This window comes from Sminthopsis crassicaudata, chromosome 5 (assembly GCF_048593235.1).
Source record: "Sminthopsis crassicaudata isolate SCR6 chromosome 5, ASM4859323v1, whole genome shotgun sequence".
Classification (NCBI taxonomy): domain Eukaryota; kingdom Metazoa; phylum Chordata; class Mammalia; order Dasyuromorphia; family Dasyuridae; genus Sminthopsis; species Sminthopsis crassicaudata.
This window is the reverse complement of record NC_133621.1, coordinates 123,461,161-123,485,233: the sequence shown is the minus strand read 5'-3', so window position 1 is coordinate 123,485,233 and position 24,073 is coordinate 123,461,161. Positions and strand designations below refer to the sequence as shown.

The following is a 24,073-nucleotide window of genomic DNA, read 5'->3' as shown; positions in this document are numbered from 1 at the left end:
AAAGTAAAATTTAAAATATAAAAATTATTTGGTATCATTAGTGAGCACTTTGGCTATCCATCCCTTAACATTCAACAAATATTCATGAAGGGCCTACTAGGTGAAAGTATTGTTTTTATCAAATGCTAATTGTATTTGCAATGTTCAGTAAGAATCAAATAAATCATGGACTTTTATGTTCAAGGGTTATCAGTTCAAATTAATTATGATTAACTCCCTGTGTTTCCTAGACTCTTCTAACATAACTGAGTTTTATAGTCTTTAATTAGAGTCAAGTTGAGGAAAAAGAGAGTTGAGAAATAAGATAAATCATGTTTCTTATATTTTCCTACTCCACTGAAACATCTAAATACCATCCAAAGCAATATATTGATTCTTTTCTAGTTCAGGTTCACACTGAAACTACAAATGTAAAATCTTCTCTCCTAATGAATCCTTTGGGACAAGCTGACCTCTGTGAGGTTTTTTGAGTGAAGGCATGTTCTAAATTTTGTTTTGAAACTGAATAATTATTTTTTCTCTGTTACAATAACTTTGTCTTGGGTCTGTTGCTTATAGCAAAAGATTTTAGTGGGCTATGTAGCCCACTATAATGAATCTCTGAAAAAAGAGCATCCATGCATTAAACTCTGTGAAGACATTTCAACCACAAATGTACCTTAGGAACCATATACTATTAGACAGTTACTGAGAGATAACTGTAATGGCTAATGAGGACTTGGGATTGGAAAGGAGAGATCTAAGAAAGTGCAGAAGGATAAGAAACTGAGATACCAGTAACCATGCCTCTGAGATAGTTCAACTATTTGGGAGATTGGGAGAAAATAATAGGAATTTACTAGTTCAGAAGAGAGATACTTCCTCACTTGTAAAATAAAGGGTTTGTACTTGATGGGTCTTTAAGAAAAAGCAATTACAAAATCTCAGAATTAGAAAAGATTTGTCTTCTAGAGAAGACGGATCCTCCAACCTCTGCCTACATACCTGGCCATCCAACTTTTGTTTACAAACTTACAATGGGGGGGTGTAAATCATTAGCTCTTAAGGCAGTACCTTCCCCTTTAAGGTAATTCAAATGGTTAGGAATTGTTTTCTTTCTATGAAGCTGATGACTGCCTCTGCCACTACTCATTATTTCTTGCTTTGCCCTTTGGCTCCAAACAGAATAAGGTTATATCTTCTCCTACTTGAAAGCCTTTCAAATTCTTGAAGTCAATTATCATGCTCTTCCTAAATCTTCTCTTTTCCAGGTCAAACATTCCCAGTTCCTTTTTTATCAATCAATAAGACATGATCTCTTGACCTTTCACCATCTTTGTGAAATTGTGGGTTATTTTAATGATGCCAAGTTTTTGAAACAAAGGCTAAGCTTTAACACAACATCATTCTTCCAGTTTTGTTATCTGGAATGCTATAGTACAAAAATTTGAGAGATTATCACCAATAGAAATTCTGGTCACATAGTAAGAGAAAGAGAGAAATGAAAGATGATGGTCCATATTCTCTATTTGTGGTCTTAAAATGTGAAAGCTGCCAGCACATTGGAAAAACCTCTGAGAGAAACCTATGGAAGGACATGGGCAAGAATCATATAAGATGGAAAGGGATGGATGGATTATGATCTATTTCTTTAAAGGGAATATTTACCTTAATGAAATAAGAGGTCCATTTGAGTATCAAATTATAGACTTATATTGAATTAGCAGTCAAGTAAAACCCACACATTGCTTTCACGTGAACTCTTAGCTAACTATACTTCTTCCTTCCTATACTTGTTAAGCTGAGATAGTGAATCCACATGTAGGACTTTATATATTTCTCTATTATATTGCATTCTCATATACTGAGGCATTTTTAGATCCTTTATCATCCACAAATCATTCCCAGATTTTAAGATATGTAAATTTTATAAGAACATCACATATCTTTATTCAAGTCATTGATAAAAAATATTAAACAACACTGGTCTTGTGACAGATCCTTGAGATACACTATAGACTTTTAAGTTGACATTGAGCTAATTGTAACAAATATCCATGTCCCGTCAATCAACTAATTCCAAATTCATCTAAATATACAATTGTTTAGTCTATATTTCTTCACTATGTTCATGAGGTTAGCATGAGAAATTCTGAAATTTTTGGCTGATATTTCTGTTTACCATATTTCATTATCTGGCTGTGATTAGTGAAATGCTAAGTCTACAATGAAATGAAATTGAGGCTCACCCTAAAAGCAATGGAGAGGCTTGTGGTGAGTATGAACAGAATGCAACACATTATAAGCAAGAAATTATAAAAATTTATTAAAAATTAGAATAAATATTAGAATAAAATAGTCTGATATTAGCAACTAAATTCTGTATAATCTATATGCTCCACTGGTATACTCAGGATTCCAAGAAAAAGTGAAAGAGGTTCCATCATCTTAAGTAGTCTCTCTGTCATAAACTTTGGAAAGACATAATTAAGAATCCCACAGGATGGTTAGGAATAGATTGCAGACTTCTTCATCAATCAATAAATAAGCATTTATTTAGCACCTGCTATATGCCAGGCACCATGCTAGATGTTGGGAATATAACTTAATAATGAAATAATTCCTATACTCAGAAAGTTTACATTGTAATAAGAAAATAAGAGGTATAATCTACAAATGCATAATAAATAAATATGAGGCATATAAGATAGTTAAATACAAGGTATTTAGGAAGGGAAGACATTAGCAGGTGGAGGAATTAGGAAGTGCTTTATGGAGAATATTGGGCTCTACACACATTGTTAAGGAAGAGAGGGATTCTGTACAATAGAGATGAGGAGAGAATACATTTCAGAAATGGAGGACTGTCCAAGCAAAAGTCACTGTCAGGTGAGAGGAACAGAGGGAAAACAAATTTGAAGAGTATTCTCATCATTGAGATTATAAATATTTCAGAATTTGAATGAAGCATTTCCTAGATTTACAGTCTAGTGATTCTGTCAGAAAAGGAAATGAAAGTAATCTATAATGATAAGAAGCTCTTAATGATAATTATTTCTCTTTCTAATGGTTTAAAAACCTTATCTTTAACAATATATCATAGAATTTTTTTTCAGTAATTCAATTCCAATTCACTGGCTTATATGATTTGCAGGGTCTCTCTCTCTCTCTCTCTCTCTCTCTCTCTCTCTCTCTCTCTCTCTCTCTCTCTCTCTCTCTCTCTCTCTCTCTCTCTCTCGTCTCTCTCTCAATTAGGACAATAGACCTCTAGTTTTGATGTCTCACAGTCTTTCAAAGATGATAGATAATGGCTATGCAATTACATCTGACAATTCTTTTAGTTTCCAAAACCCAAGTGACCTGAATTCATTAAAGGTAACCAGCTGTTCACTTATCAACCTCTTTATTGGTAACAAAATTTCAATTCCTTGTAAGCCACTTTTGTTCTTCCTTTTTCAGCCAAATGCTTTTTTTTTAATAGAAGAGAAAGCTGAAATGAGTTGATTACTTCTGCACATTGTTCAGTTTCCCATCTCATGTTACCCTCATTCACCTCACCCTAACACCAATCCCCCTTTGTTTGATATTATTTTTGCTTCCAATATAGTCTTAAAGACTTGCATTTTTGTATATTTTGTTGCTATAATCAACTCATTCTAAAATTTCTCTTTCTTGAAATTATTTTCATAGAAATAATTCCCAGTGTGGAAGTTCCCTCTGCATCATTGACTTGGCAGACAAAGATTAGCAAATTTTATATATGTATATTTATGTATGTGTATATGTATATATGTATGTATGTATACCTTAACATCTTTGAATGTTTCCCAAGCCACAGATGATATCAAAATATTTGTTCATTATCATTCAGCTTGTATGTGTCAGGAAAGACTTGAATGTAAGTCTTTCTAATGTCAAAGCTAGCCCTCTATTTGTTACACCATAATACCTTTTCCTCTATCATTTACTCTTAATTCCATCTTCTTTACATGAGTTTTAAAAATAAAAGTTTATCAACAAATCCCTAATGTATATTATATTGGTCATTTTAAGTCCTCATTTTTTCTCATCAAAATCATTTTTTGTTTGTGTTGTCAAATCTTAAAATCTTTTCATCCTTCTTAGATTGCCTTTTTTTTTTTACTAAAATTTTAGGATAAGCCTAGAATCTAAATTGCAATAATCACTTGTTCCTCCTCTCCCAAGGGTACTTTCACTTTTATTTCAGTTCCTTTGTTGGTCAGAATAAGGTCCAGGATAAATTCTTTTAGTCTCTTCTTCACAGTTAATAAAATTAAGTTATTGTTAAAAACAAGTCAATAATTAACTGCTTTTAACAAAGAAATAGAAAACACTAGTAGATTTCTAGATAATTGAAGAGCTTCATTATTATTTTATTATGATCCATTCCTTTTTATGATCTGAGTCCCAAATTCCTCCCTTATTTCCTCCTTCTGTCCAAGAGGGTCTGTCATAAATATTCCTGATAAATATTATATTTATTCTTCTATTGATTCTCCCCTCCCACTTTTTTCCCCAATTTTCTTCAAGTGGATATATTTCTTGATATACATCATTCCATTATATTTTTATATGCTATTTTTCATTAGAATAAATTAACTATAATCCATTTATGGAAATCCCTTCTAACTCTGCAATTCTTTGTTTTGATTGTAAAGACTGAGTCATTAACTTTTTATGTCATTCAAAAGTGAGTGGCAACTTATAGTAAGGCACTCAATATATGTTGAATAAATGAATTATTTAAAGTGTAGAAGAGAAAAACTAGTAAAGAAAAGTACTTTTATATTTGTATCAGTCATAAAAATATTTTCTCTGAATGAATTTTTAGATTGAAAATATATTGCAAAATTATTTTTAATCTCACTTGACATTCCTTTCCTTTAGAAAATAATAATAATAATTACATGATTTCATTTCATTTCAGTTTGTAAGAGACAAATAAGTATAACCATCCTCTACCATCGACAAATCTTGTGTTTTTTTCTTTCTTTGCAAAACAGAATGAAGTACAAAATTTATGGAAAGAAAATTGGATTATCCTAGATTCTGCAAAAAGATATGGCTATGAAGTAGTTGATACTTTCAGCATAACTATGGGACGCTACAAGGAATTTCTTCAAGGAAAGTGTGGATGCCATTTCCATGAGGTATAAACATGGATTGTCTATTTGTTTAATGAGTTATTAATAGCAGTTAGTTTTATTTAAAAATTATTCATTGTATTTTGTTTTGTATTATCATTTCTATTTTGCCCAAGAAACCTGAGACATTAAGGTATTAAGCAATCTGTTTGGTTTTGTTGCTGTACAAGTTAGAGCATGTAGGAATCCCAGCATTAAGCCCTACAAAACAAAATTTAGAAAACATCTTATCTCTTTAGCATTTCTTTGTAATGTTTCTAAAGCAACCACATGAGTTACCTAGCCTATCTCCTGGCTTTCAAAAAAGACTCCTCATGAATTATGCCTGTCTGAAAGATGTCTTCAGGATAAATGATTAACAAATTCTTATGTTATCCCATTCAAGACTATCTTCAACGTTACTGACAAAAAGCTTCATTTTGCCTATTCTCTTTTGAAATATAGCATTTCTTTTTCTGCAAAGGTAGTAAACCTGTTCCATTTAGAAGCCTTTGTTATATGATGATGATATCCTCTATACCAAGAACAACTTGCTTCCCCTCTGACATCTTCCCAGGATTTGTGTTGATCTATTCATAAAGTCCCCAAACAATGACTAGCTACAGTTAGGTGTGTAATCCCTGACCATAAAAGAACAAAACTTACCAATTATCACATCATTAGAACCATATTCTTACCACCTTCTTAGAAATAACATTTTGTGTTAAGCTTTAACTGGATAGTTCATTAGCTAGAACTTAGGAAAAATTCAGGTGAGGAAGGGGACACTGGGTATAGTCATATCAGGAAAGTGGGGCCCTGTATTTATTGCTTAAGATTTCTTAACCCCATCGAATATCTCAACTCCTAAAAAGGGGTAGTTAAATAATGGGACATAGCATTAGAGGAAGTTAGGCCCCCAGAAAACCCTCTCCCAATACCTTCCAAGGTGATTGCATAAGTAGAGCAGATTGACCTCCCTGACTTTTCCATGGAAAAGTACAAAGCAAGAGAAAAGAAATAGTCAAAATGAGTATGTCCCAAAATGAAGACTTGCAGTGATATCCAAGGGAGCCTACTCTAGATAAAACTCTGGCATTACACTTTATCCTTGATGACCACTGTCCCTATTTTATAGTTAACTGAACTGAGAACAGAAAGCTAACTTAATCATAATCAAACTAAAGAATGAAACATAGTTCTTTTATTTTTCACATAGCTACCAATTCAGTCATGTCATTGTCAACAAGGCAACATGTGTCTACTTATATCTTTGCCAAAATGGAAATATCCCTCAAAACTTCCTCTCTCCTTTGTTCAAGAGGCAGAATTGTGCTTAAAAACACAACAATATGTGTCCTAAGGAAGGGTGAGCAGTAAATGCATAACACGGCCAGCACACAATCAGAATTTGCCACAAAACAAGTCAAAGGCTGCCAAAGCCACAGAAAACAGGGACTCTGAAAGACAAAATGCAGAATTCTGTTGCCTCTTCGTAAAGAGTTTTTACATAATGTGTCTTTAATTAGTTTTTCAAGGGGAGCGGGCTGGAGAAAGAAAGTAGTGTCTGCTTTTCTTTTGCAGCTTTAGTGCTCTGCTAGGCTGAGGGAGACATGCTCGGAAGATTTTCAGCATAGCTCCAATTAAAAGCAGAAGATGCCATTTCCATATGACTGCATTACATATATCTCTTCTCATAGTCATCTAGTGGATATTGATAATCATAAACCAGAAGAATTATATGCAAAAGCCTTCAAAATATGATATATAGGCAGGCTACATTACAAAAGTAAAAAATGGCCACAGGAAACAAGCAATGGCTGCAGGGACTGTTCTTTCCTTCCTGTTGCTGTCACTTGGGATTTCCTTCTTATTTTTTTTCCTTTTCTCTATCATAAAAGTATACATTTAGATCTGGAAAAGATCTTTGAAGCTATCAGTGTGACCCCCCAAAAAAAACCTTATTTAAGGAATGAGGACTCAGCTAAGTTAAAAGCTTGCCCAAGACTGCATAGGCAGTAAACGGCAGAGATGGGATTTCAAGCCAGGTCCTTTGGCTTCAAATCCAGACCTTTTTTCACAGGTCCCACATCAGCCACTTGGGGCAACCTCATTTTAATTTCTTACTTCCATTCATGCAAGCCAAGATCTAAGAATAATAATTAAAATTTGTGCAATGCTACAAAAGTCTTTTATTACAATAACCCTCAAATGCAACTATTATCCACATTATGAAGATGAAGAAATTGGGGTCAGATTGATAAAAATGATTTGGCCAAAATCACTGAGTTGGTAAATACTGACCAGAGAGGCTAATCTAAGGGTCCTGACTCCAAGGAGCTGATTCCAACCTGCTATTTGTTATCCCCCACTAGAAAGTCCTTGGAGAAGAAAAAGAAACCTATACTTACTTTCCCTCAATCTATCATAGCTGTTTCCTTGCTCTTCTCCTTGGCAGTGTCTCCTGAATCCAGTCTACTCTTCTCTAATGAATCCCTAGTCGGCTTCTGTGACAAAATGTTCCACAAGATAACAGACTTCTCTCTAAAAAAGATATGAACATTATTTCATTCAGTCCTTTATGTTAGAAGTCTCAGCTTTAAAAATTTTGTGCATGGTATTTTTCCTTATTAAAATCAAGAAAATGGACTGTGAAAGAGAATAAAGGAGAGTTTGATTGGAAATAACTTCCTCGTGTTATTCCAAAATGGAACAGAAAGGAGAGAAGTAGGTGATGTCAATGGATGAATAAGAAAGTGACTAGTCTAATTCCCAGACCTGACAAAAAGAAAAAATCAGTAGTCAACCAGATCAAGGAGAATCCCAAATTGATTGAACTGGCAGGAAGCTTTATCCCTGGACCCTCTACTTTCTCAGTTTCTCACTATTGTCCTCTGAGAGAGCTATAAACACCAGGCCATTGGACACATCATTTGTGTCTTGGAGATAAGGAAATTCCTTTTTTAAATTATTCAGCAGAGATGAGAATCAGATAGAAAAATCCAGATCCCACGATATTGGAGAGATATATTTTCATCATTCTAAGGTAAGATTGTGAAGGCATTTTCACCTGAAAACAGTTAGATATGCTAAGTTGGTCAGATGTGAACTCAAGACCTAATAATCTATCCATTGTGCAACCCACCTATTCAATACTAATATGCTGAGCAGGTTTTTATACAAGACAGCCAAGTGGTATAGTGGATAAAGTGCTGGATTTGGAATCAAGAAGACTCCTCTCTTTGAGTTCAAATCTGGCTCTGTTACTAGCTGGGGGGCCTGGGGCTTAACCTTTAATCCTATTTGCCTCAATTTCCTTATCTATAAATTGAGCCAGAGAAGGAAAGGGCAAACCACTCCAGTATCTTTGCTAAAAAACAAACAACCCAAATGAAATCAGGAAGACTATGACACAATTGAAACAACTGAACAACAAAGTTTTATACTATTGACACAAGTTCATTATGAATTTTAAAAGTTATAGAAAAAGACACAACTATGCATACTTTTCAGAAAATGTTTAGTGGCTCATATAGATCCTTAGAGCTCAGATGGACTTTAGAGATCAGACTTCCTCATTTTACAAATGAGGAGACTTTTAAGTAAATTTTTGAAATATAAGCAGTGCTAATTTGAGGACTGTCTGTGTCAGTAATAAAAAATCATCCTTAGTTCAAAGAATGGTCTTCTTTTGCTAACTTTGATGCCCTGGTCATGCCCTCATCACAATTTCGTCTCATTTATTCTCAAGAGATTCTCATAATGTGGAGAAATCAAGTAATGCTGTGTAGATAGATAAATCTTTTAACAGACAGCTGTATTATACTCCTACTCAGAGCCACACCTACTTCCCAGGATACCTAAGTTGATTCTTGGTAGCACTATATTCATTTTGATCTCTGTGATGTTTCAACTAAAATGTGCCTCTGGGAAATTTGTCTTTCCAATTACAATATAACCTGATAATATCTTTCTCATCCACCTCACGCCCTTCTTCAAAATTTCTTTAAAATTGTAACTCATTCATTACCTATAGTATGTTTTCATTTCTGAGCATAGATAAGGTACAATGATAGTTGTAGGGCCAAAATGTACCATTTTTATCCTTAGAAAGTTGGGATGAAAAAATCCATAATAGATAAATAAATAAACGAGACTAAGTTCTGTACTACTATAACCCCTCCCCCCAAAAAAAAAGCTGGGATGACAGACATTTTTGATTATTTTACCAAAAGTTGATATATGATAAAATAGACTGCTAAAATGGACAGAGTGGGTGAGGAATCAGGAGGATTTGGTTGCAAATCCTGTGCTAAGTCTAGAGTCACAAAGACCTAAATTTACATCCTGCCTTAAATTCTTCCTAGTTGTGTGATCCTGAACAAGCTGCTAAGTTATTATAAGGATCAAATGAGATAATATTTATAAAGCATTTAGCACAGTGCCTGTCACATAGTAGGCGCTCAATATAAATTCTTGTGTCCTTCCTTTTCTGGCACTTATAGTACTGGCTACATGACCATCAACGTCACTTTAATTCTCTCAGCCTCATTTTCCTCATCTATTCAGTAAGGATAATAGTATCTAGAGTATATGCCTTGTTAAATTGTTTAAGAATTCAAATGATTCAAATTAAATTATTTCTAGAAAGTCATTTGCAAACTCAAAAGCCATGTATAAATGTCTTTATTAATCTCCAAATTTAGTTCAAGGTCCTTTTTTAAAGATGATTTAATCATCAACAATAGCAAAAACAAAAAAATCTTAATGAACTATTTTTTAAAATAAATAACAACAGTTGAATCATTTTGACTTAGTAAGGGAAGATGGGGTGTTTCTGTGAACTATCTTTTGGTCTCCATGCTCTTTTTTCAAGGTGTTTCTGAAACAAACAAACAAAAAAACAAACAAACAAACAAAAAAACCACATAGAACATTGCCAAGTAAGAGTATAAATATTATGCCTCATTGTCAGGGAAAAATTATATATTCATAAATTTGTAGAACTAGATATGGCCTTAGAGATCATCTAGTAAAGGGCCCTAGTTTAACAAATGACAAAAATCAAAGTCCAGCAGGATGAAATGATTGACAACCAGGCTATATTCAGACCACAGAGCGAGAAAGTGCCCATATTGGGGTTCAAACCTGTGTTCTGGCTCCTTCTCCCTATCAGGTATTCTTCCTATTACCATTACACTGCCTTTTATCATCTGTTCTATATTCATTCATCAATGTTCATTCATTCACCAATATCCAATTATCACACATTTGTTACATGCCTACTAAGTACAAGATTTAGTCCCTACTCTTTAATAGATGTAAATTTCAGCCATGGATGAATATAATCATTACAGTAATATCTTCCCAGTAAACTTTGCTTTCTTGTAACAATTTATAATTATTACAGGAATATCTTTCCAGTAAACTTCTTGTAACAATTTATTATTGATAATAATAAAAATGATCCCGTACATTTATGTAGTGCTTTTCAATTTTCAAAGAGCTTTCATATTTACTTTTTAGGGTCAAAACAAATCTATTTCATGAGCCTCAATTACCACTAGTGAAATTAAAGATTTTATTGAATCTCTTTCATCTGTCAAGGCTCCAAGAGTGAATATATTTTCTCCACAATTATATAAACAATTTCCCAACTAGTAAACAAATAATTTCGCAAAATTGCATATGCAAATTAGTTGAATAAGTGGATGTTTTTCTGCTGTATAGAAATAGAATGTTTTCTTTCTAATATTTAAAAAGGGTAACAAGCCACATCAGATAAGTTGCACAATATTGTCTTGAATTATTTCCCCAATATAGCAAACATTTATTGAACAAGCTAAAAGACTGGGAAGACTCTAGTATTATCCTTCTCAAAAAGGCTAGCTTTAGAAGTGATCAAAATAATTTATGTTGCAATTATTTAACCTTACTTTTGAGTCCAGTGGAGAACTTGAGACTTAGCAGAATCTCTGCTTGCACAGGCCTTTTGAAGTATCATACCATTTGCATATGAAAATAAAACAAATCTCTCTTAATTCTGATTAACAAATTTATCATCTATTAATCAATCAACAAGCATTTGTTAGTCATTGACTGTGTCAGACACTGTGCTAAGTTCTGTGGATACAAATAAAAGATTGTTTAAAAAAAATCCCTGCACTGGCAATACCAGAGCCTAAATCCTGAACACCCTAATATTTGATATTTCAGCTTGATTTTCACTTTCCCAAGTTCCCTTCTCATTGATCAGACTCCCTGACCAGGTGTCCGGATTCTCAGTGTCAATAGCTTTTTTCCTTAACATTGGTTCTCTGACTCACTCTTTTGTCAAATGTAGACCTCATAGCTCTGAGTCCCTTCTTGGTATGAGATGGTCGCTTAAAAGATCTTGTCTTTGAATTGACTTTCATAAAGTTGTTCATGACTCCACCACAACTGGCCACTTGACACATTGTTGCAGGCCTCCGATAACAACTAGTCCTAATTTCCCAAATGGAACAAGTCACTGTAAGGGATGCTTGAGTATTTCCACAGTCCAAAATTCCATGACAGACTTGGTAGAAGTCACCTTCCATCTTAGCTGGAAGAATACTTATGAGGAGAATATAAGATGAGTAGCAATTAGAACAACCTAACCTGTACTGAGGTCTTTTGATCGCTAGAAAATTTACTGGCCAAACCAAGGAGATTCATTGAGCCAGAATTAGTTTTTGCTGCTGTTTTTCCATCATCCATGCCCATATTGTACCTAAAACTATACCCTTAAGAATCCCTCAATGACCAGTCCAAGTTGTTTCATATCTCACTATGGCGGAGAATCCAGAAATGGCTAACATTATTGTTAATAGAAGAGAGCCCCCTGCTGGAGAACATTGGAGATTTTTGTCTCAGAGCTAAGGGATATCTTTGGGAATCTGATGGAGTTTGAGATATGGATCCAGGGACTTAGAGAGGGATCAAGGTATGGTCATAAATTACTCTAATACCTTTACCATGAGTGAGCTACAAAAAAGAGAATGAGCCAGCCCTGATGGAAAGATTTATTAAGAATATAACAGAGTGACTAAAGAAGCAACTTATGAAGGGGCATTCAACTTGATTTCTAGTTCCCCCCTATATAAAGACAATGCCACTAAGGTTCAGCTTCAGATCTGATTCACCAAGTACCATAACCAATAGCTCCAGATTTCCAAATCCTTCTGATAACTTCACCTTCAACACCCCCAGCTTCTTAAGAAATGCATAAGTTAACTAGGTGGGGTCCAGTTCCACTTGACTCAAATAGAATAAGCTAGAAGCTAGGGAGAAAAACAATCCCTATACATATTCTTCCCCCCAAAAAAAAATCTCTCTGGCATTATTTTAAGTGGATTCTGCTTCAGAATGGATAATGATCTGATCAGCTATGATCCATTCCTGTACATTCTTTTAAAAACAATCTGCTCTTAAGTAAAATTATATGGAGCTAACAATATTAAGATGCCATCCCAAAGCAGCCCAATATTCAATGGTTTCCCAGCTACTAACTGATGTTTTCGATCTCAAATATCTACCATTTACCCAAAATTTAATCAAACTCAAATCCAGAGGCCCTTGTTTTTAGTCAATTTAATTTTAGATTATCTGCTTAACTGTCAAAACTCTCTGATACCTTTTTATACAAACTCAAGTTTGGTAGGGGACTCTGAGAAGAGAAATTTTCCTATAATCAATATGCAAGTGCCTTTAAAAGTATACATTTCCAGTTTCTTGACAGAGGTAATATCTATTAATGAATGGCTTCTCTTAGTTTTGCTATTTATCTCTCAATGACATAATAAAAAGATTAGTCGTTCTGAACTTTTACCATTTTCTGCTGCCTCACATGGAGTTTCTACTCTTCTATATCCTAATATATTTTATCACTTGTGTGAAACAAACATTACCTTTTACCTGTTTAAGTTCTAAAAAGTTACTGTTAAATCCTATAACTAAAAATAGTAAACTTTTAAAACTAAAATAATGATTTCAGAAAAAGCATTGGCAAATTTTGTTAGTGATCTATTTATATTGCAAAATAGTAATAGATAAGTGCTTATTTTAATTTTAATGTTTAATTTTAACAAAATATAGAGATAGAAAGATTAGAAATCAGACTATGGAAGCTATTCTGAAATTCAACTATGTAGAAGTTTTGATTAATCCTATCCTAAAATTTTTCCATATTAAAGCAATGAACCAAGTTTTTTATGGATTAGAGTTATGGGTCAAAATATTCATATCATTTGCTTGGACAGTGATAGACAGAGGCCTGATTAAAGGACTATCACATCTATCCAGCCAACCTCTGTAGTGTTATAAAAAAAAAAAAAAAAGACTAGTAATAAAAGGGGAATTATAAATAAGCATGAGAATGTAACTGGGAATCTATTATTTTAAAGAAGAACCTACACTGAGTAGCCCATAATATTGTTATGTAACTAGAAATCATTCAAAAGAAGGAAGGAAAAGATTAATGAAATGTTAATATTATTGGCCAAAGTCAAATTGAGACCAATATTATTGTGTTGTTGTAAAAATGTGATTCCATCAGTATAGAAAATGCTCAAGGTAGGAACTCCTTTACCCCAAACAGATTGCCAATTCTTCTATAACTTACAAGCAACTTGAAAAGTTGCCTAGAATACAAAGAGTTTAAATAACTTTTCCATATCACATAGCTAATACGTTTCAAAAGCAGGACTTGAAGTCAAATGTTCTTGACTGTGAAGACCTGAGTTAGCACCCTGGATACCTTAGAATCAGGCAGAGTTAGGATAAGCAAAAATCCTTGATCTTTATTCTTGGTCTTTTGGGGTAGCAGTCAGGAGAATGGGCACAAGAATCTCCACACCTTCCTTCTCTCTCCCCACCGCCCAAAGGTCACTCTCCCTTGTCTTACTCCACCCTCCAAGTCTACACCAACACATCAAGTCTGCACAGTATAGTGGGCAGGGCCATTCTCCAAACATATGCTAAAAGAGTATTGTCCAATCAGTAATTAGACTTAAGTGCTCAGTGCATCAACTCAGTTTCAGCCCTTTACACTTGACTCCAAGGCTAATCGTAGATCAAATATGCCATACTGTTTTTCAAGTTCAAGACATAAAGTAATTAATGTCTAGGGAACAGAAAGAAATGTAATTATTAACTGTATTAAGATACAAGGCATCAGCTACACCCAGAGAAGGAACACTGGGAAATGAGTATAAACTGTTTGCATTTTTATTTTTCTTCCCAGATTATTTTTACCTTCTGAATCCAATTCTTCCAGTGCAACAAGAAATTGATTTCTGCACACATATATTGTATCTAGGATATACTATAACATATTTAACATGTATGGGACTGTCTGCCATCTAGGGGAGGGAGTGGAGGGAAGGAGGGGAAAATTAGGAACAGAAGTGAGTGCAAGGGATAATGTTGCAACAAAATTACCCATGCATATGTAATGTCCAAAAAAAGTTATAATTATGAAATTAATTAAAAAATAAAGTAAAAAAAAGATACAAGGCAAAGTACCCAGTAACTGAAAAAACTGGGATATAAAGCAAAGAATCCAAGCTTTAGAGGTTGGGGTGTCAGAATTAGGAGTAAGGCTGACTTACCACTAAATCAATGCTACTTGATATGCTGCTCTTTATATTTCTACTGCCTAAGACAGGATTATAGATGCCTGATGTCCAAATTGTAGGAAATGTCAAGCTTAAATTAATCCAGGTAATTTGGGTTAAATAACAGTGATATTTTATCTAATTGCTTACTTTTCTCAAGGTAAAAAAGTATAATTATTCATTTCTATACAATAGCAGAATATAGTTATTTCTTTAGGGAAAAATAAAAGTAATAAGCTTTTATACAGCATATATTGGAAGCACTAAAAACTTCCATACCTCCAGAACTAACTCTGAAAACAGAAGTGTGAAAAAGCCTAAAGCATGAAACAGTTACTCACTACTAGCACCCTTAGGAACAGTGCCCAATATTAACATAAAATTAAAATTTAAAAAAATAGAAATGAGCAAACAGTAGCAACAAATAAACAAACAAAAAAACCTTGACCATAAAAAACCACTATGGTGGTAGGAAAGTACAAGACTCAAAAGTACAAAACCTCAAAGAAAAACATAAATTGAAAACAATTGCTTCTTGATGTTTCTTAGAGTAATTAACTTCCACTTGTTCAATTCTAATTGTTAAGGAATTCTTTTCTTCAGTGAATTTTGTACTTCTTTTTCCATTTGACCAATTCAGGTTTTATACGTGTTATTTTCTTCAGTATTTTTCCCTCTTTTACCAAATTATTCCTTTCATAATTTTCTTACATCAATCTCATTTATTTTCCCAATGTTTTCCTCTATTTCATTTTAAATAATTTTTAGCTTTTTCAGGAGTGTAGAAACATAAAAAGGTAACTATAAAAGAAAAATTATAAAGGATTCAATAATGTTAAACTGTTTACATTCCTATATGGAAAGATCGTACATGTAACTCCTATGATCTTTATAATTATTAGAGCATTTAGAAGGACTGTACATAGACAAAGGGCACCAAGAATAAACACTTGAATTAATCATTCATTGTATGAAGGATTTAGATGAGTTCAAATTTAAACATGGAGTTAATAATAATAATAATAATAGTAGAGATTAAAAAGTAATTATTTCAGATTAATTGAAAATGATAAAAGAATAAGGTTAAATATTGATAATTAAAAGGCAATCTAACTTTCATCAAATATATAAATTTATCTATATTCAAATAGACAGACAATTTTTCCATAGACAAATCACCTTTTCTTATTTCAAGAAAATTCAGTGCCATGAAAATTTTTTTCTGGCTTGAGAAAACCAGAACAAAAAATACTCAATAGATCTAGTCCCTTTTAAGACTGAAGAACTGACACAAGTTGTTTCTAATGAATTTGGTGGGTTTGTTGTACTTTGGCAAATTTTGTTGGTTTTTAATGAATATAAATAATTCTCTGATGTACTGACATGTTGGATGCAGTAGATCAAAGGATAGAAAGTGAACCTGGAATGTCATTGATTTAGTCAATTTCCAGATAATGGAACTCCCTTTATCAATATAGATCAGAATCTTCCCTTCAACTTTAAGTCTTTGACTGTTGCCAAGGATACTACAAAATTAAATGATTTGCCCAGAATCACATGGCCAGTGTGTATCAGAGACAGGTGCTGGAACTCTGTCTTCCCAGAAATCAGCTAGAGTCAGGATCACTAACTATTTTATTCTTGATCTTTTACAGTCAAGGTCAGGGGGTTAGGCCTAGCAACCTCACACACACCTTCCTCCCTCAAAGGCCCAGAGAGACTGACTCAGCAACTAGTCTCAATTCCTCTTCCTCCTCCTACTCCTTCCACACACGTCACTTCCCCTTCTTTGTCTCACCAATCAAGTCAGCACAGAACAGCTGGGGAGGGTCAACCTTCAAAGTTAATAGGGAACTGTCCAATTGGCAATTAGTCTCACGTGCTTCATTATCCAAGTGCATTGCTCAGTTTTAGCCCTTTAAAGATAGGAATTTAAATCAGACCTTTCTGACCGTAAGGACAGATTTCTGGATGCAATGCCAACTCTGTCTCTCATGTAGATCAAAAGAAAAAATATTATTTACTCTATCTTTCCTTAACAAATTCTCTTCAGTCATACCCACAACATTTACTATCTTAAAATTTAGCTTCACTTAAGATCATAAAAGAAAAAAAATAAAACCAGTCACTTTGAAAAGATTTAGCCAGCCTGGTGTGGTGGGACACACCTGTGATTTCAGCCACCAAAGAGGCTGAAGCTGATAGAATTGTTTATCTCAGATGTTCTGAGTTACAGTAAGGTTAAATTCAATTAGGTATCCCCAGTGAGTCCAATAACTATATTGTGAATGCTTGGGGGCAAGAGTAGATAGACAGTTAGGTAGCTAGGTAGATCAATAGATAGATAGATGATAGATAGATAGATAGATAGATAGATAGATAGATAGATAGATAGATAGATAGATAGATAGATAGATAGATAGATAATAGAAAGATAAATAGATAGACATAGAAGACAGGCAGACAGGCAAACTATATAAAATGATGAATGAATTAATGAATATATTGATGAATATGTGATAAATATATGCTGAATATATAAACAAACAAGTAAATGCATGAGTGAATTAAAACATTTAAATAAATCAATAAGTAAATGTATTAATAGAGTAATGAATGACTGAATGACTTATATACACATATAATTATATAATATCAATACAACAGACAGAACTTTGCAAACAAACTTGTTATAATAATGGCTTTGTCAACAGATCATCATAATCCCTACCTTACATTAATAGTGAATATTTCAAATGCTCAAAAGAACTGTTTTAACAGAAACTACATGGTCCCTGACCTCAAGGATCTTTTAACAATGCTTTGAAGTCATCCAGTTCTTGTTCTAACTTCAAGTATCTTAGACATGTGTGTATATATAATAATGTCCTTGAGGACTTATGTCTGAATTACTTGATATTTTGTTTTCCAATGCTATACATACTTGAAGATACTATTAACTGACATTGAATTTAATTTTGAGAAAGAAGAGAGCTTTATTCTAGATAAATAACTTGCTTTATCCTCAGTTTACTGGAGAGTGCCATTCCAGAAATATCCTGCTGCTATAGTAATCCCAACATTTCAAAAAACAAGAGACTACCACTGAGTTGAAAATGTTCCTGGGATCTATTTAGGACAATGTTATTCCTCTGGAACTTTTTGCAGGGAAGTACAATAGTTTATGAAATATGATCATCTTCCCTTCACTGGATTTCTTGCATTCCCTGGGCTATGCTAATTTCAGATAGAGTGATATGTGTTTGAAGTATAGTGTTTGAACATATTTCATTTTTACATGCATAGATGATATGGGCCAAATAAAGTTTCTTGACATGAAACTATAATCAATAAAAGCTTTCTAGGACAAAAGAATTAGTTTTGTTCCCCAACATAAAAATTATAGCAGCATTTCACTAGTTGAATGATACATCAAAAAAAAAAAGGAGATTCCACAGCCTTTCTTAAGAGATCTAAGCCAGTTTTTCAGTCTGTAAAATTTACCATTATCATCCTCAAAATGGTTTTTCTCCTTCTGTCTGTTCATTATGCAAATTCTGGGCATCAAATCATATTGTTCTACTCACTCTCTTATAACTAAATAGCCTAAAACAATGTGAAATCTGCTTTCTCTTATCTTCCATGTCCAACCAAACTCATGGCATTTTACAAGATCTCTAAGATTCTATAAAATCTTTTTTGTTTCTGACGATATATTTCATTTAAGATGGCATTCTTATAAGGCTTTTTTTTCCTTGTCTTTGGTGGTCTGGTAGAGCTAGCCTAAGCCAAGGGAGAATTTTAGTAACTTTAAAAATTATAAAATAAACTGTTGGAACTTCTTTTTTTTAATAAAATGAATGCCTTTTGAGGGAGAAAGGAGTGAGTTGCCAGATCCTGATGGAGTCAGAACCAATATCCATCTTTCTATGTGTGTTTTGTGTATGTGTATGCATTTTGTGTGTGTGTCTAAAAGACCAATTGACAAAAATTGTGAAACACATGAGTGGTTTTCAAAGTGAACTTTGAAGTAAACAAATTGCAATGAATTGTAGAGACAATCCTTTTGAAATGACTTGCAGTAAGACAGGAATTGTTAATAATAACAGAGTAAATAAATCAACAGCTTCACCATAAATGAATATCTCCAAAACATCACAGAACCATTCATAACATAGAATTCTCATGGTTTTTTTACCTTGAAAATCTTTGGACAATATTTTTGAAGCCATTCAATTATTATGTTTACGTTAAGTATCTTAGGCATATCTAAGCATATTCCTGGAAGTTTTAAAATGGCAAGATCATAAGCAACATTCGCCATGATACCTGGAAGCTTAGATACTGACTCAAAATGGAAGACATTTTACTTTCAACTATTCCTATACTCACTGAAATTTATTACTATACTTGGCCCATTAATGAAGCCTATTTTGGTTGCTACAGCATCTATACTAGTGCTACCCAGGATTCTTCATAATGTTGCAATAAATTTAGCCTTGAAATCATGGAGAGGATCAAAATCATTTTTAAAGGGCAGAAAAAATTGATTTGAAATACTAGCCTATAAACAGCCATAGGCACATGAAATTGAATTCTTCACTGTACCTCATAAACCTTCTACATCAAGAGGCCACTTTTCAAGTTCTGGCATATTTATCATACAGACGATCCAGACATTTTCAAAGCTCATTCTAAAGAGATCACATAAATAAAATTAACCTTATTTCAGCCTCAGAACACTGCACAATAAGTTGCTTCTGGGTCAAAACTCTACATGCATGCTTGAGTTTTTCCCTGAATAAGTTTCCTTGAAGAATATTTCCTAAATTGGCTCTCAGCGATTTTAAGCCTCCTCCCCAAAAGGACAAAAGCTTCAGAAAAACATCAATGAATCTCTCTGGCTAGACTATTATATCTTTAGAGTTACACTATAACTAAGCAATGATAAACATAGCTACTCATAATAGAAACGAGCAACCTTTAGACCTGGTATATTAATCAGTGGTTAAATGCAAACTGAGCGCAGAATTACCATCATGGGGGATGATTTGCTGATTTGAGGTTGCCTCATAGGAGTCATTCACTCTAAGGACCTCATTTGGAAAAATGAATCTGCTGTAACTACAGGAAAATATTTCATTTCTCTTAATTTAGTTGGATCTTAGTTTGATCAGTCTTAAAATATATATTACTACTCTAAATTGAAACCTCAGGCTCATTGGCAACATGGCCAAAATTTCTTCTTTAAAACTGATTATAAGATTTATTTTAATTCTAGAATGTATCTTCTGTGCACTGCATTAGGAGTAGCCAAGGAGTGGATTTTTTTTTCCTTTGCACTGTCCTATGCCATCAGAAACTGTATTTCTAAAATAGCTTTTTTTTTAATTGTCACTTCTCAAAAAAAAAAAAAGGCAGTATGAAATAATGACTAGAAAGCCAGTCTCAAAACCAAAAAGACCTGCATTCAAATATTTACATGTAATGGCTGTGTGACCCTGAACATAGCATACCCTATAAGCATTCTCAAATATATTGCAAAAAAGATGCCAAGGCCTGCTCTGGTCAGAGTTTCTTTACTCGATAGTTCCCTGTACCAATGAAATCACAAATCTAGTCCCTGTCTCTGCCATTCTCCATCTTCACACACACACACACACACACACACACACACACACACACACACACACACATGAAAAAGGTAAGTAGCCTAAGATTTTGATTTTAGTAACAGCTAGCTGGAATAGATTATATCTAAAACAATGTTTTAAAACTGTGTCTAAAACAATGTTTAGAAGTAAGGAAAATTATTTGATGCCCATTAAGATGCACAAATTATTTTTAACCCAAAACAAGATTTTATATGTTCATATCATCTTGACCAATTTTCCAACTGTTCTGATCTAGACTCCATGCTATTTGATCAATATTCATGACTCATTGACACTTAGAACAGTACCCACCAGGGATGCACTATATAGAAAGAACTGAGAGTTTTTAAATGCTTCAATTATCCTTTAGCAGTCCAGGATGTTTCCTCAGATTCCCAAGATGACTTACCCAGAGCCTTGAGAGGTGGGGTCACTAACTGGAACAGTTCATCTGCCCATATCTTGTTTTTTTAATTGCCCTTGAAATGTTTTTTATAATTTTAAAAATTGTTAATACTTTTCTAAGGCTTATGAGTTAAAGAATGCTTTGCAGGCATTACCATATTACATACAATAGGACCATTTCATGCAAAGTACATTTGAAGCTCTGACTGACCCCACTGACAGCTATTAGAAAAATTCAAATTGATTAGGAGTCTATAGTGAAGTTAAATAGCTTCACTGGAATCAGAAAAGGGACAGAGCTATGAATTTCACTGTTACCTTTTTTCCCCTATTACAAATAGGAATTGTCAATCAAAACAAATTTTATATCGATTATATCAAAGAAAAAATTGTTTTATTCTATGTTCTGCATCTTTCCTTTCTCTATGAAAATATGTGTATCTCTTCATTAATCTTCCAGAATCCTGGTTGGCCATTATTCTGACAAGTATAACAAGTATAAGTATGGGAACTAGTATTCCATCAAGAAGTTTGGAACTATACCCAAAGGGCTATCAAACTGTGCATACCTTTTGATCCAGCAGTGTGTGTACACACAGTAGTGTGTATATCCCAAAGAGATATGAGAAGGAAAAGGATGCACATGTGCAAAAATGTTTGTAGCAGCTCTTTTTTATGGTAGCCAAAGAATTAGAAAATAAGTGGATGTCCATCAATTGGGGAATGGCTGAATAAGTTATGGCATATGAATACATATGAATATGAAAACCAATATTATTGTTCTATAAGAAATGATGAACAGGCTAATTTCAGGAAAGCTTAGAAAGACTTACATGAATTGATGCTGAATGAAATGAGCAGAACCAAGAGAAGGATCAACTATGATAGACTTAGCTTTTTTCAGCAATACAGTGATCCAAGGCAATTCCAATTTTTTTTTTTTTTTTTTTTTTTTAGGCAATTGGGGTTAAGTGGCTTGTGCCCAAGGTCACACACAAGCATTAAGTGTCTGAAGCCGGATTTTAATTCAGGTTCTCCTGACTCTAGGGCCAGTGCTCTATCCACTTGGTTATCTAGCTATCCTCCAACAAACTTTCAATAGAAAATGACATCCACATTCAGGGAAAGAATTAACGAGACTGAATGTGAATCGAAGCATACTATTTTCACCTTTTTTTGTTGTTTGCTTGTTTGTTTGTGTGTGTGTGTGTGTGTGTGTGTGTGTGTGTGTGTGTATGTGTGTGCATTTTTTCCTTTTTGTTCCGGTTTTCCTTTCCCAATATGACTCAAATGGAAATATGTTAAAAATGAATGTACGGGCATAACCTACATTATATCAGATTGTTTGCTACCGTGGGGAGGAAGGAAGTAATGGAGGGAAGAAGACAAACATTTGTGGGAACTCAAAATCCTACAAAAATGAATATTGCAAACTGTCTTTACATATATATATATATATATATATTTTTTTTTTTTTTGAGGCTGGAGTTAAGTGACTTGCCCAGGGTCACACAGCTAGGAAGTGTTAAGTGTCTGAGACCAGAGTCTTTACATATAATTTAAAATCATATACTATTAAAATAGTTTTTAAAGGTACAAAATAATACTTCATCACATTTATATCCTTAACTTGTTCAGCCATTCGCTAGTTGATGAGTACTCCAAATTCTCATTATTTGCCTTTTCAAAAGAAGCATAAATATTTTTGTACCTCCTTAGAATTTGTTTTTCTTAGGAGTCATCTCCCTTTTATCTGCCCCTCCTCTACTTCCCTTGCCCTTTTTCTTCTTTCCTCCTATTTTCCCTTATTCAGTCAAACTTACATATGTACCCAGACAGCATAAAATATGCTTAACTATTAAAAAATCTAGGCACTGTCTTCATAATCTCAAATGTTTGAATTTGAGTCTCCTCCCTTCCAACTCCCTCCCCATATCTATGTTGGTTCTGTTTGGTAAAGTGTAAAAAGGATTGATTTTATTGGCAGAAAGCTTTGAATCCAGTCTTTGCCATTATCTAGCCATGTGTCTCTGGCTAACTATAAGACATCTAAAGCAATTTACACACCTACCTCCAGTTCAACTCTAATCTTCCACATGAGACTTCATCCTTCCTTAGCCCAACTAGTTCCTTCTCTCTAAGGTTTCCTTCCATCTGTTCTATACCCTCATTTAGTTCTACATCCATATCTATCGTATATACATATTGTGGTTTGTATATTGATTCCTTTATTAGAATATAAGCTGCTTGAGGGCAGGAACCCTGTTTTTTGCCTTTCGTTGTGTTATCAAGGCTTAATACAATGATTGATACATATTAAGCACTTGAAAAATGTCTTTTAAGTAACTGATTTGATTGTGTATGCAATGACTTTTCCCCAGTAGTATCTCTTGAGAATAGAAGCTTCATTGTTTTTGTCTTTATAGTTCCATTGTCTGGCGCTGACAATTAGAGGATACTTTATCAATGGTTATTGATTAATCAATTGATTGATTTAAATACCCTTGACTTCCTATTATTCATTTTCATCTTTTTCTTTGCAGGTAATTAAATCTAAGGCTTCCAGCGACTCTCATCTTATTAAAATGAAACCATCAAGACAGCATGTTGTGGGAAAATATTTTAGCAATTTGAGAAAGCAGAAGAGACTGCAAAGCTATGCAATTGATGTAAAATCACCATATCATGTTAGAGGCCCAATCAATCAAGTCTGTTCGGAAATTCTTCTCAGCAGGATATGTACTCGTGAAAGGACTGTATAACTTTCCTTCTGGAGAAACAACTTTGCAGTTGGAGACTTTCCACTTATCTGGTCTGGGAACCATGTCAAATGCATCACATATGTCTATGGACTTTGCATGCATGCTTGCATAGAGAGAGAAAAAGACAGACAAACAGATAAAGACAGAGAGAGACACAGGAGGGGTAGAGGAAAAGAGAAGAGATATTCTTCCTAAGGATATATAATATCAAGATGAGCCCCTGCATGTTTTTAAATGAAAGATAAAGATGCAAAATAATTTTAATTTTTCTTAAAAGAAAAAGAAAGGAATAATTTACTTGAAATATAGACAAAATGCTTAAGCAAGCTAAAGGCAGGGTATTAGTTTTTGTGATAATAAATATAAATAATAGGCACTTGAAATATATGAAGAGACCCTAGAGCTCTTGAGCATCATTTTTTTTCTTACCTATTGGTACATTCATATTGAAGGGGGAAAAGAGGAAGCAATTACATTCCACTTGCAACTAG

At 33.7% G+C, this 24,073-nt stretch overlaps 1 protein-coding gene across 1 annotated transcript in view; it reads left to right on the top strand.

Annotated features, from left to right (window-relative positions):
* Positions 1 to 23,822, top strand: part of CPED1 (cadherin like and PC-esterase domain containing 1) — a 404,819-nt gene extending 380,997 nt beyond the window's left edge. Inside the window, exons 23-24 of the mRNA XM_074268145.1 lie at positions 5,004 to 5,150; positions 23,364 to 23,822. Of these exons, the coding sequence (XP_074124246.1) occupies positions 5,004 to 5,150; positions 23,364 to 23,582 (366 nt within the window). The 3' untranslated portion in view covers positions 23,583 to 23,822. The remainder of the gene's footprint in view (positions 1 to 5,003; positions 5,151 to 23,363) is intronic.
* Positions 23,823 to 24,073: the final 251 nt, after the last annotated feature.